General features: G+C 45.4%; 1 protein-coding gene across 1 annotated transcript in view; it reads left to right on the top strand.

The window, feature by feature from the left end:
• PEX5L (peroxisomal biogenesis factor 5 like) overlaps positions 1–15219 on the top strand; it is a 241238-nt gene that overhangs the window by 203028 nt on the left and 22991 nt on the right. Inside the window, exon 7 of the mRNA XM_084842080.1 lies at positions 10091–10186. Coding sequence (XP_084698206.1) covers positions 10091–10186 — 96 coding nt within the window. The remainder of the gene's footprint in view (positions 1–10090; positions 10187–15219) is intronic.

Raw genomic sequence — 15219 nt, 5'->3', positions numbered from 1 at the left:
TGGGCAACTTCAGGTGGTCTGGGGGCCATTACACCCTGGACACCCCCCCCGCCGAGGCCACACTCTGCAGGGCACCACTCCATAGGGCACCTAAAAAAAGATACCACCGAAACTAGCTGCAAAATGCTATGGTGCCCTACAAGGGCCAAATTTAGCTCGTACTGAAGTTAAATGTGTCCCTTTTATCACTCTGCAGCACTAAGCCTGCCATTTTTAAAAAAGGCAATTTTTAAATTGCTGCTGCTGCAGAAGCTGCACTGGGCGGCGGGGGGGGGGATGCATGCAACCCATGGGCTGTGCGTGGCCCACCCTGCTATACACAGATACAACCAAAATGTCCAAGAAGCCCCACCTTTGTGCTAGATGAGCACCCTCCCCTCAACTCACTGGGATCCTAACTCTACCCCGCACCCCGCTGCCCAAGAGAAGGCATAACCATCAGAAGGCACTTTGGACAGCCCATCCTCCAGCAACATTCCCCATGGCAGCACTGCCCTTTCCATGGCAGCACTGCCCTTTTCCCCATGCGGTTGGGATGCAACCATACAGTAGTGGTGACCGTGCCACTCAGGGAACAAAAAGAAATCAGCCTGAAACCAACCAGTAAATGCCCAGTGCGGTACAGTCGAAGGCTCTTCTACCACCACTCCCTGCCATTTTCCGGGCATGTGGTACAAATGTTCTCTCTTGGAACAGGTGTTAGAGGAAGGATAGTTTGGAGCATTCCCCTGCCAAATGAATCCGGAGATGACCAGGATTTGCCAGGCTGCTATTGCTATCATGATTTGTGTGCTTCAAGTTAAGCTCCGGAAGATCGTTTGGGGAAATCACTAGCCTGTCAAGGGGAAAACAAACAGACTAAAAACCAGTGGCTGCTGGAAAAACACAGGATATTTCAACAACCTTTTCTTGCCATAAATACTGTTCTGGACATAAATCAGAGCAAGTCTTACTAAGCTTTTGCAGACATGCCAGGAGATTAATAGGGCAATAAAAAGCATGGTGCTAAAAAGCAACCCCAACGCAGGCACTTATCCCAAGTTATACATTGTCAGTGCCTCCATGGGAGTTGGTTGCTATTAATAGCTTAAATTAGGCCTGCTTATTTCACATACATCTAGGAGCTTTTGTTGGTCACAGCATAGCATGACCAACAACAGTGCAGGGGAACTTGGGTGGACGCTGTCAGCTGGGCTGTTGCCTCCACATGTGGAATGACCTCCCCACCACCACCCCATGACATTAAAATAAGAATTACTGCAAGGGGATTGGGTAGAGTCTTCCCCTGACCCTCTCATGACAGCCATATCACAGCTTGGAGGAGACCAGAAGGAGGGAAAGGAATTTTCTCCATGGGGCTGTCTCTGGGGTGCGACATTGAATTCATTGCTCTAAGACAGGGGTGGCCAAAAGTAGCTCTCCAGATGTTTTGGACTTCAACTACCAGCATTCCTGACTATTGGCCATGCTGCTCTAAGGAACAGTAGCTCAGCTCCACCAGGCCCTGATGAAAAAGAAACTCACAAGATTCTCTCTGGTTGAGGTGTAGGAAAATATTGTATTTGGTGTCTAAGGCTATGATTCTGTGCACATTACCTGGGAGTAAATCCCATTGAAGTCAATGGAAGTTACTTCTGAGTAGACATGTACAGGATTGTGCTGTTAAATCCTAAAATACCAGCTTCCTTTCCATGAATATCTTCTCCTGCTCCACATCAGTAGGGCGCAAAATAATGTATGGTGTGCTTGCGCCATGCTCATGTGTAGCCAGCGGCACATGAAGGAAATTCCCCCATTATTATTTGTCCCCCAGGATCTACTATTATAAAGTTGACTGTCTCTCATGCGGCATTTAGGTTCCATGACTAATAAACACTGATAGGCCTATCTTCCTTGAATTCCTCCAGTTCCAGAAATATTTCTATGGTAAAGTTATCCTTGCTATAATACCTACCACTAGATATTTTCTTTCCAACCATACACCCAGTGGGCAAACACATGCTTTGCATCAGTGGAGGCTGATTGCTCTGATTTCAGTGGGGCTGTGAATCCATTCTGGGTTCCAGTCAGAACCAGCCAGAACTCTAAATGAGCTATCCAAGATGCTGAGCCCAATCCCCCAAATAGATTCAGCACCTTGGATAGATTCTTTAGAGTTCTGACTGGTCCTGACTGGATTCACTCAGAATGCATTCACAGCCTCATTGAAATCGGAGCCACCAGCCTCTGCTGCTTTGCATGCATAAGGTTTCAATCTTAGCATCCCCAGTTAAAAGGGCCAGGGAGGCTGTGATAGGGAAGACCTCTGCCAGTTACCCTGGACTGCTTCTGCCAGCCAGATTAGGCAGTACTTGGCTAGATGGACAAGCTATCTGACTGTGCATAAGGTACTTCTTAAGAACCTAAGAAGAGTCTTGCTGGATCAGCCCAAAGGCCTGTTGTTGAACCTTTTGGGAAGGGACCATGTCAAGCATGGGTTCAGTGGTAGAACACATGCTTGACATGCAGAAGGTCCTAGGTTCAATCCCTAACATCTTCAGTTAAAAGGGGCAGGTAGCTGCTGATGGGAAAGAATGCTGCCAGGGGCCCTGGACTGCTGCTGCCTGTCAGAATAGGCAATACTGGCTTAGATGGACATTCTGGCCTGGTCAAAAGCAACTTCCTATAGTTCTAACACTTCCTTATTTTGAGATCCTCAGAAGACACATATTTTGAAGCTTTGTTGATATTAAAAGAAACTGTTAATCTAATCAATAGATGAATTGAAAGCCTATGATCTAAACATTGTTTATCAGTTGGCAGTCCTAACTGTGACTCATAAAGACTACAATCCTATATACACTTACCTGGGAGTAAACCCCATTGAACTCAGTGGGACTTACTTCTGAGTATAAATGTGTAGGATTGCACTGTAAGGTTGCAGTCCTGCACACTTACTTGGGAGCAACTTGACTGAATCCAGTGGGATTCACTGCCAAGTAAGGGAAGCTGGTGAATCAGCTTTCAGTGGGGCAGAGATTCCATTCTGGGTTTTAGTTACAACCAGCCAGATGTCTAAAGGAGCTATCCAAGGTGCTGGACCCTGTCCCTGTCGTTTGGAGTAAGACAGGATCTGCTACTTCTGGAATGCACTATACAGTGTTTCTGTGCAATGGGAAACTTTTGCAGACCCTGTACTTGTGTATTTTTCTTACACCATTGAGCTGAAAAAGTTCTGGCATTACTCACTTACAGGAATTATATACCACTCTACAACCAATACAATATCCAAGCTGTGAACAATGAAAAGGAGAGAAATCCTCATCCTCATTGAAATACAGAATTAAAACCTTTAAAATCAGATAGTTCCAATAAAAGCATCTATGGCTGGTCAGCCAAGGAAGGCTTGTTTAATAAAAATGTCTTCAGCAGGTGCAGAAAATGAAATAATGTTGGTGAGAGGGAGCCAATACACTGAACGCTCTTCTGACCTCTCTCTCCTAGATACATTTTAAATAATGCTGTAATGAGTCACATTATGTACTTTGCTCACATTATTCATTTACATATCCAAGGCAGATCATGCCCTTCACATTTAACTTCAACCCCCATGCATATGCATTGGTCCTCTGGCTATGTGCTAGAGACTTTTCCTTGTCAATAATACTACCATTCAGAATCTACAATTTCTTGGCCATCATCTTTGCTGCCCATTCTTGACAATGCTGACATCCGCTACATTGTGCTCAGATCCCAGGAGCAAAGACATCCAGGTACATCACTTGTCCATTTTATCTTCTAAGCAACAGAGACCTGAAACAGCCTGGGAAGAATTCTGGTGGCTGGCATTTATCATTCCCTTTTCCACAGAGAAGGCATGATCCATCATCCCAAGTGCATGGCACTACATGGCCATTACGTGTTGTGGATGGTCAGTGAGCTTTTCTCATAGGTAAAAGCCACATTTGTAGTGTGCTTTCAAGTGTTCCAAACCTCTGGGAGTTGAAGTTACACACATCTGGAGGACATCAGGTTGGGGAAGGCTGACCTAGTGAGTGTATGGCAGAGTCAAGATTCAAGCTGGGGACTTCCTGATTCAGAGCCAAATCTCTTAGCTGCTTCATTCCTCTTCAGGACCATGTGTGCAGGCTACCTATAGTCACAGTAGCTTTTGGGGCCTCGGACTAGCAAGTATTCATATTTAGATCGCCTGGTTCCCCCTAAAGACAATAAGCTGTGTGCTTAGTTATACTCTCATGGTTCAGCCACTAAACCATTTTACTCAGAGGGTGAGATCCTATGGGGATAGTTGGCTGCCTCTAAATTTGGGGGGCGACCGACTATCCAATGCAGGGCAGGCAGAGCGCAGAGAGGATCTTGTCCTCTGCATTCCGGCCACCCTGCATTCATGGCTAGATGGCTGATTTCAGCTATCTAGCTGGAGAGGCTTGGAGTGAGGGGGGAGGCCAGACAGTGCATAGAAAGCGTAGTAACAGCGCTTCTGCCGTCCTTTCCCCTGGAATGCCCACTTTCCCCCTGCTCTGTGCTGCTTTTCCAAGTGCGGAGCCGGGGACAAACCACGCCTCCTATGAGGCAGCGGGAGAAGGGGCGGGGAGGCAGTTTTCTGGGAACCAACCTCAGAGTGCTGGCTCCAAGGTTGGTCCCTGAAAACCGAAAAATCCAATGGCCACCTAGCCAATGTCTATCAGCCATAGGATTGCACCCTAAATCCCCTCGGCTGTAGTCCTGTCCAGTTCAATGGAGCTGCAGTATATGTTGGTTGAGAAAGGCAACCTTCGCGTTCTCTGACCACTTCCCTTTCCACCAGTGCTCAACACAAGATAAGTCGTCAGCACACACCACCCCCACCCCAAATCACAGTCTGGATTCAGCCCTGAATGTTGATGCGACAGAAATTATATCCAGCGTGAAGACAGGTCATTGCAAGTGAATAACCCCAAGATGATGATGATGATGATGATAATAATAATAATAAATGTAATACTGTAAGTAGATGCGGTTGCCATCTGCTGTTGGGCAGACATCTGGCTAACGAGTTTAGCCTCAGACAAGTGTGAGGTCAAGAGGTTAGCAGAACCAACATTTTTAGGTCCCTGTGTTGCTTTTCCTTGCATTGGCAGGGGGCATTTCTTTTCACTGTGTTTGTGACTTCAAAATATTTGTTTTTAATGAAAGGGTGCTTACAAACTTTAATTATATTTCCTCATGAGGAAAATACCCAAAAGGAGGCTGAACAAAAGAAGGAGCCAAGAATAGCAGAGAATTACTGATCAGCTGCCACCAGTCAGGATGAACCTCCTGACACATCTTCGACCTGAAATCTCTAATGTGGTGCCTGTGGTCCCCATTGTGGCTGCAGACACCTCTCTTGGCACCCATCAGTCTCCCTGCCCCTCCTGATTTGTATTTTATTACTTATGATTTTTTTTAAATTAAGCAGTGCTTTTTAACTGGGAGGCTGTCATGCTGCAAGTGAGGGACTGCCCTCCAGCACCATCTTTATTTGGATTTGTAAGAGTGCTTTTGTGCTTTGGAGCTCAGCCCCCACCTCTGCCTTGTCCTTAGATTTGTACGCAAATGATTTTTCGTTTAGTCTCACCAGTTTGCCTTCTGGGAAACGAGTGTTACAAAACACGATGGCATTTTATGAATGGGCAAGCCCCCCACATGGCAGCCATTTTGTACCAACATCCACAACACACTTTCAAAAATCTAAATGTGCCTCCAACCGAAAAAGGTTGGGGACCGTGGGATGGACCTGGCTGGATCCCCTGTGAAACCCGGAGTCAGCCCTGAGGACAAGAACACTTTCTTCTCAACTCACTGAAGAAAAATTATTGTAGCCAAGACACAAACATGGGCATAGTTCTTACCCTTTTGGAGCATCATTCTAAGTGGCCATCTTCCAATGGATCTTGGGGATGAGCTGGATACAGAAAGAAGAACTGGGCTCAGGGAAGAACTGGAGTACATGTTTTTCTTTACAGCACCGAGTACAATGATTGGGCTACATTTCCAGTCCCAGCTATAGAGTGTAAAGTATAACTGAAAAGAATTTTATCGTGCCTGCAAGGTTATCAGTTTACCTGCTAAGTTTCTCATACACACTCTGGATATGTTCCCATTTATTATGGTTTTCTTCTGTTGTAAGAGATGAAAGTACTGGCTTCTACAGTTTGTAATGGGGCGAGCCATAAACAGCAACCAGTGTCAGGACCAGCATCAAGGGTAGGCATGGTTGGACACCTTCCAAGGACCCTCGCCCCAGCAGGAGCCTACTGACAAGAGCCCCCTGGAGTTACTCCTTCACCATGGCAACCTGCAACGCACTTGCCTCTTGCTCTGGCCCAGATAGCAAAGGTGGTGAGAAGAGGAACAGTAGGTACCACTGTCTGCTTGCTCACTGCCCACCAAGTAAGCAAGCGGGAGCAACGATGAGAAAGAGAATGAGGAGCAAGAACAGGTGCTGACAATGGTGTTGAGAAGGTAAACTCACTGAGGGAGCCCATTGGGGTATTTTGCCCAAGGGCCCTCAAAAACCTGGAGCTGGCACTGTCTGCTGTAGCAGTCAAATAGATTCCATTGCACAGACTGAAGAAGACTAAGCTACACATTACGTGCCATTGTGCCTTTCTTTGGGATGGGTATGTTGTCGGGGGGGGGTGCTGAAAGCAGCCTGTAATCAGAGCGGGAGCGGGGTGGGTCTGCTTAACCCTTTCCATTTCTGATTGCCTGCTCCCAATTGCCCCATTGAGATGAGCGAGGAGCCAGAAACCAGGAGCTGTAGGACCATCTAGTCATCAGGGCCACACAGGGCAGCTGCACACAAACCCAAAGTTGACTGAGCAAATTCAGGTGTCTGATGGATGAACTTCATTGGAGTCATTTATTGGTAGATGGTTTATGTTTCTTACAGTCCAGGTGGCTCTGCATGGAACTGTGGTCCATTTGCAGTCCACTTCGAGTAGAGCCTTCAGTATTTTGGCTCCCTCTCTGTGGAACTCCCTGCAAGTTGATATCACACAGGCACGGATGTTGTTTCATTTTTGGTGTCTGCTGAAGCCATTTTTATTTAAACAAGCCTTCACTGACTAACCAGCCATGGTTTTATTAGCATAATTTGATTGTAAATATTTTTAGGGTGCATGGCTGGATGGGAAATGCTGGGAGTTGTAGGACTTATTTCTGTCTAAATTTTTATAGGATTGCACCCTAACTCTGTATTTTGATGCTTTCTTTTCCCTTCCTTTTTGTTGTTCACTGCTCAGGAATTTTATTGGATGTAGAGTGGAATATACATCTTGTAAATAAATAAACAAACAATAATTCAGTACAGCGTTTCTGAAGTCAACACAGATCTTGTTGAAAGGACTTGATTAATCTATGCATTTTGTATTATTGTTAATCTTATGAAGATCTATCTTCATTAATAACAATGTTCAGTTTGGTTTATATGTGTATTATATTTTCTGGTCTTTGTTGGATTTTTGTTTGTTTTGGTTTAACGATATTATTTCTTTTTTTAAAAAGCACACAATTTAAAAAATCTCTCTTTGTAAGGAATCCCATGTTGCTCAAGCAAAGCTAAACTGGACGAGGAAGTCCTCTTATCAGTGGAGTCTGGTGGCTCCGATGTCAGAGGGGCAGTGAATCCAGTCTGGGTTTCAGTCACAACCAGTCAGAACTCTAAAGGAGCTGTCCAAGGTGTGGAAGCTCCTTTAGAATTCTGACTGAAACCCGGACTGGATTCACTGCCCCTCTGACATCGGAGCCACCAGCCTCCACTGCCTCTTATACTCATTCCTGTTCAGGTCTATCCAGTGGCTTGCCTGGGTGGGCGGAGTCAGTCAAGAGTCTGAGGGTGCTTCACTGAGAAGCAGTCACCTGCAGTTCACTTCCTCACCACATGGGGCAGCTGTTTGCAGATCCCAGCAGCTCCTGATACCTCTCAAGCTAGGAGTAGAACGGGGCGGGGGGGGGGGCTTTGAGGGTCAAATGGCAGGAGGGAAGGAGCATTTGTTCCTACTCTACTGCCCCTCCAATCAACTTCTACTGGAGAGGCTGGTTGTCCCAGTACTGCTGCTAGGGCCAGCATCAAGGGTATTTTTTAATTATTATTATTTATTAAATTTCTTAATCGCCCATCTGGTCGGTCACCTGGCCACTCTGGGAGATGTACACAATATAAACAATAAAATTACACATTCAAATTACACATTAAAACATTATATTCTAAAATACCCTAACCCACCCCGAATGCCTGCCTGAACAACCAGGTTTTCAATGCGTGGTGGCAGCTCATTAGAGACGGGGCATGACAAAGTTCTCTAGGGAGGGAGTTCCACGAGGTGGGGGCCACCACAGAGAAGGCCCTCTCCCTCATCCTCACCAGCCTAGCTACCTTGGCTGATGGGACAGAGAGAAGGCCATCCGAGGCTGATCTTGTTGAGTGGCCTGTCTGGTGTTGCCCCCCACCTGTCTGGTGTTGCTATTTGCGTTGCCCTTATTTTTGCCGTATTCTATGTAAAGATTTACGTAGACTACAGCGACCAAATAAGGAACGCGAATGGCGGCTCCCTATGGGGGCCGCCATTTGCGTACGCGCTTTTTTTTTTTTAAGTCACCCGTGATAGGCTACGTGACGATTAACGTAGCCTATCACGGCTGACTTTGCAGATCTTTGCAGATCAGAACGGGGGCGTTGTTTTTTTTTTTACTTTTTAGTTCGCGGCCGGGCGAGGCGAGGCGCCTCCTCCCCGGCCTGAATTTCGGCCGGGCGAGGCGGGAAGCCTCCCCCCCCCGGCCTGAACTTCAGGGGGAGCAGCGAAGCGCCTCCCCCCCACCGCGAAGCAAGCTGCGAGACCAGGTAAGTGGCTTTCGTGCACCCCTAGTTTTAAATGTCAAACCCAACATCTTGAATTTGGCCGGGAAAACAACTGGTAGCCAGTGCAACTCCTTCAGCACCGGAGTGATATGATCACGCTGGCAGCTGCCTTTAATCAGGCGAGCCGCCGTGTTCTGCACCAACTGCAGCTTCCGAACCCTCTTCAAGGGTAAGTAGGCTTGGTTGGGCACCTGCCAAGGGCCACACCCCAGCAAGGGCACACTGACAAGATTCCCTTGGAGTTGCTCCTCCTCTTCACCATTGCAACCTGCTTGTTCACCCACCTCTCGCTTTGGCCCAATCAACAGTGGTAGTGAAAAGGAGGAGCAGTAGATGCTTGCTTGCTCACTGGTTCTCTGCCTGTCAAGTGATAGCACTTGACGTTGCAAGTGATAGCAAGTGCACACGTTGCAAGTGATAGCAACGATGGGGAGGAGGAGGAGGAGCAATCGCAGCTGGTGACACTGGTGTTGAGAAGGTAGACATGGAGGGAAGGGGGCCATTGAGGGTGTCTTGCCCAAGGGCCTTCAAAAACCTGGAGCCAGCACTGACTGCTGCTCTCCCCCTATCCCCATATGTTTAACATCTGCCCAATGAAGCATTCTGGAGAACTTGAAAGCTTGCTCACTATTTTGGGACATTTTAGCTGATCCTAATAAAGGTCTTACCCTACTATGGACGTGGGATTTTTTTTTTCTAATAGACAACTGCATTTTTGGTGCATTGGGGACAGGCGATTGATTCTGCCTCATTTTTGCATTGGATATGATTGGAGTGGTCAGTCATTCCTGACGCAGATGCATGCGAGAATTCCATGCTCTCAGAGAATACTATGTCTCTGCATGAGTCACTGCTATGGGCTCGCTTCCTTCCAAGCAGGAAATATGTCTAGAACAGAGACACATCAGGTGGACTCCTCTAAGGGCAGGTGATTTTTACTCTTATATACTCTAAAATTGACCTAGGGGGAGGGGGTGGGAGTGAAGTGTCCTCCCATATTTACCTTAGAAAAAGTGAGCTATGCAACCCAATCTGAGGCATGTTTACTCAGAATTGAGACCCACAGAGTACAATGGAGCTTCCTCCCAAGTAGGTGTGCTTAAGATTGCACACCAGACTGCACTGACTCTCTCTCTCTCTCTCTCTCTCTCTCAATGAACATCATCCTCAGCTTAATGTATTTTATTGTATTTTATTTTATTTTAGGTACGATCTACCAAAGAGCAACGTTGGGGTGGTGCCCTCCTCACACGAAATCATTCCTTGGAGGAGGAATTTGAAAGAGCCAAAGCCGCTGTTGAGGTATTGTTTTGATGTTTTAGTAAATGTCTGACCAAAAACTCATCTAGCTAAGCCATCTTCTAATGCAACGGGCTGGTGACTTTCAGATTAACTCCGCAGATCAGTTAAAAGCACAACCTGGCATTAAGCAATCTGAGATGAAGAAGTGGTGGTGAATCCACTGTAACATTAATGCATGCATGTTTTAATGGAAAAATCTCAGTGGAGACTTACGTCCAGGTAAATGTGCTTAGGAGTGCTGCCAAAGGGAGCACAAACAGTTTAAAGGAGCACTGTTGCTGCTCATTCATCCATGTTTGACAAATGTTTTCTGAAATATATTATGTGCAGAATCCAGCACTGCTGCTCCACTTACAGCTATTGACATACCATTAGCATAAGTGACTTCTAGTACACTGCCGATAGCGCAACCTGGCACAAAGGGTTTTCCAGGGAAACTCATTGCACCAGCTTACACTATTGGCATAGCACTAGAGGTCGCTTCTGCTAGTGCTACATCAATGGCATAAATGGCGCAGCAGCATTGGATACTGCCCTATATCTATATCTGTGCCTATATCTATATTATCTTTATACAGGGAAGATAGATAGACTACGAACAGAGTAATTTAAAAATAGATTTAGTGCTAAACATTTTGGCTTCCGCCCTCATCAGTAGCTGCGATGTTAAATGGATAGCAAGAGTGGCAGTTTGGAACACTGGAAGATTAAAATTCCTAAGAAGAAAAACTAATTGACTAGAACTCACATGATGAATTGATTACAATATCTTTAATCAGATGATAGCCCTGTTGCGTGTGTGTGTGTGTGTGTGTGTGTGTGTGTAATGGCTTATAAATTATAGCAAATGTCAGTGGAGAGAAAACAAAACACATGAATGACCTCCTTTTGACTTGACCCTCACTAGTTGGATCGGGGTCACTCTCTGTTCAGGCACGCAAAACATGTAACTGAGCACCCACTCGTACCACGGTTCCTGATCGCGCAGAGCTTTGTAACGGCGTTCACCCAAATGCAGTTACATCTCTGCTGCTGACCTTCCCTGGCAGTGAGGTTGGTTGTGAATGCCTGAGTAAGGCTTCTGTCACAGAAAACTCCTGTCTGTTCGTTTCTATCCTTCCATGTCAACTCATCCCGTTCTTTCTGATATCCTGTCCATCCGCTTTCTTCATTCCATTTTTTCCTCCCTCTTCCCTGGTCCCTGTTCATCTCCTCCTCCAGCTGACTTCCCATTTAGAAACTTTCTACACACTTCCCCTCGACTTGCCCTACATTCTTTAACCTCATTGTATTGCAATGGAAGAGAAAATGGTCCAGGGCAACTAGAGCAAGAGAAGAAGGCCAGAGGAAAGGGAAATTTGGAGGGGGGGGGGCAGACAGAGAGTTGCAAGAGTAATAGGGGTGAGAGAGTCTGAAATTGCAATGATTTTTTATCTGCCTGAAAAGCTGCATCCATAGTCAGTTCAGTGGTTCCTAGGCAAGCATCACAAGCAAATACACCCATCAGCTGTGGCATCGGGATCCTGGCTGCACACGCACATTTTTCTCTCCAGGTCAGGATGCTTGGATTTTTAGATTTTTGTTGCCTTACCCTTCCCCATGTATGCTCAGCCCCCTCTCTCTTGCCCACAAAGTGTCTGGCCACAGGCCCTCTCCAAATCAAAATACTCCTGAGAAACTGGATTTGGGAACGTGCCTTGCAGAGGAACCTTGTTTGGAATCACCTGTGTGTGACGTAATGTGGTGTCAGATGCTCAGTCAGAAGTAGCTTGTCTTAGCAACATGCAGGAAAGCAATTCATTCAAGTCAAGGAGAGGACAATTTGTTTTCCTTGCATTTTTATGCAATTGTGTTTGCTGATTTATGCCTGGCTTCCATCCAAAAGACTGGTGGCTGATGCTGGCCTGCATTTTCCTTTTCCTGCCGCCAGTCTGCCTCAGCTTCTTTGCCTCCTTCTGCTGCCAGTCTTTCCTCCAACTCCTTTGCCATCCAATCCACATTCCTCTTGATCAGCAGCATCCCTGGGACTGGGCCTTCTTCCCCAAATTAGTGCCCTCCATATGTTTTGGATCACAACTCCCATCATTATTTTGAGAATTGTGGTCCTATGCTTGGGGAAGGCGCCTTTAGAACAATGGCAAATGATTTAGCGGCTTAAGTGTGATGTGGGAGGAATCCACCCATCCATTTGGGAGGAATCCGCCCATCTTCAGAGGCCTCACTGGGAACTTTCCAACACACATTATTAAGCCTCGCCATTAAGACATCTAGACCATGGGGAAGGAGGAGACATCTTTGGAAAAGCAAACAGCAAAATCTAACCAGCTTACTAAGAGCCTAAAGTCAGTCGATCTCCACTTCACAGAGAATTGTGTGAGACAGACTTTTTACTTCTGTACCACTTCAGACTGTATGTCTGTGTGTTTGGGCACATGACTGAATTCTCCCCAATGCAAAAAAATCGTTTCGCCTTTAGAAAAGTAGCCTGTCAGCAGAAAGGGGTCTGCCGTCTGCCTGGCTTTCTCCCTGCCATGTTACTTTTCTGTGTGAAGGGAATTTTTGATATTCTTAACAGATTATGCACTAGTGAAGGCAACTTTTACATCCCCACTCAGCTACTGTAATGTAATCGACATGGAGCTCTCTCTATGTGGAAACTTCACCTGGTGCAGAATACAAAAGGATTAAGGGGCTGGAGTGTCCCTATGAGGAAAGGTTATAACAGCTGCAGCTATTTAGCTTGGAGAAAAAGTGAGTGAGGGGAGACATGATAGAGATGTAAAAAATTATGCATGGTGTGGAGAAAGGGATAGGGAGACATTTTTCTTCCTCATAAAACTAGAACCCAGTGGGGTCATCCCATGAAGCTGATTGGTAGGAGATTCAGGACAGATAAAAGGACTTCTTCACACAGTGCGTAGTTAAACTATGGGATTCGCTACCACAAGATGTAATGATGGCCACCAATTTAGATGGCTTTAAAAGGAGGTTAGACAAATTCATGGAGGATAAGGCTATCAATGGCAGCTAGTCCTGATGGTTATATGCTTCCTCCAGTATAAGAGGCAGTATGCCTATGTGCACCAATTGCTGGGGAACATGGGCAGGAGGGTGCTATTGCACTCATGTCTTGCTTGTGGATTTCCCATGGGCAGCTGGTTGGCCACCGTGTGAACAGAATGCTGGACCAGATGGACCCTTGGTCTGATCCAGCACAGCTCTTCCTATGTTCAAGCCCTATTGGGGCTAGATATTTGGGGCATATTACATCAATTCTGTACTAGCTGCACTAGTTGCTGGTGCATTTCCGGGTCCAATTCAAAGTGCTTTTTTGACCTTATAAAGCCTTAAACAGTTTGGGGCCATGTTATTTAAAGGACCGCCTACACCTTTATGAACCTGCCCATGTGTTAATCATTAAAGTTCTACTCACTGGCCCTCCATTCAGGTCTGTAAGGTTGGCAGGTAGTTGCGATAGGGCCTTCTCAGTGGTGGCCTCTTCCCTAAGGAACCCCCTCCTGAGAGAGATATTACTGGTTCTCTCTGTTCTTGTTTTTAAGAGGATTTATAAACATATTTGTTTTCTTTGGGTTTTAATTGAAATATTTTATTTAATATGCTGCTTCTGTTACTGGTTCATTTTTAAATTAGTTTTAAAATTAATTTATGTTTTTATGAACTTGCTATACGGATACAGAATTCTATGTTTTCTACTGTAAGCTGCCTTGGGAAGACTGCAGTTTTGGAAGGTGCCTAAGAAATGCATTAAATAAACAAATGAATAAATTTGTAGGGATCTCCCAGGACTCTTTGCAAAGTAGTTCAATATGTGGCAGAGGTAGATTTTCAGTTGCATGTAGGGGATTGTGATTTCCAATTTAAAGGGAGGACACGGTTGTAGATTATTGGCTCTCTTTCAGGCTGAAACTATATATGATGACACCAGGCCATTGTGTCATCAATGATGGATGTACTTCTGGATGGATGTACTGGATGTACTTCTACACCAGGGGTGACAACACACAGCCTACAGGCCTCATGCCCCACCCCCTGCCATGCTGCTGAAATTCCCAGTGACAAAAAAAAATCACAATTTTCCTGATGATTTTTGGCAGCAAACTGCTATGGAAGCCTAAAACAGCCAAATTCTGCTTTAAAATAAGCAAAATTCACCCACACTACCCCCACAGAATCATGGACCCGGATGCAGTGAGGTCTGAAGCCGCAATATGTTTCCACCAATGTTAATGAAGTCATTTGGAGCACAATAAGACCTTCTTCATCTCACTTTTTTCTTCTTTTTCCCCATTTGCACAGAATGACATTTCGGTGCGGGGTGGGAGTAAATAGACACACACACCCCTCCCCAAATCCAGTGGGCAGATCCAGACCTAGTCCTGATCAGCCCCATTACTAGGAATAATTATACATGGTCTGCTTTTCAGAGCTACCATAACCATTACTTAGACAGCAATCTCCTCGTAGATTAATGTATTGTAGACTAATGGTGCTGCATGAATCATAAATAAAGTAATAAGGTGTTACTGAGATAATTCATGTGAAGTGCTTTTAATGCTTGAAATGCGCTATATAAATGCCAAGTACTTTTTATTATTCCATAAAGCCACAATTTGTTTTCTACTGCAGATTTTGCGATACTGTGTATTTTTAACCAGCTTGGGGGGGGGGGAGTTCTTTAAGTAAAACATGGGCTCCAAATATGCATAAAATACTTGCAGCCCTGCTATTCAATTATGAGGCATACAAAAAGAAACAGACTCTTTTTAATAGCATCCTTGCTCCAAGATACTTTACCTAGAGAGATAATTAAAAACAACTTCAAATCATAGTGAGCCCGGGGCAGGGGGGAAAGATGCAGCTATTAGCAAGGAATGTAATTAAAAGACTGCTTGGGTTAAATTTTGACTGGGGTAAAAAGTGAAAGGAAAACATGCTGCATGTAGCTGATGGTACTTTGTAAAGTGCATTTTTGTACCTACCTAGAGGGGGAAAATATTCTGTTAAATTTTCAC

Source organism: Heloderma suspectum, chromosome 3 (assembly GCF_057233095.1).
Source record: "Heloderma suspectum isolate Gila_16-S chromosome 3, 16-S_ref, whole genome shotgun sequence".
Taxonomy (NCBI): Eukaryota; Metazoa; Chordata; class Lepidosauria; order Squamata; family Helodermatidae; genus Heloderma; species Heloderma suspectum.
Note: the sequence above shows the minus strand (reverse complement) of the source record. Positions and strands in the feature narration are given on the sequence as shown.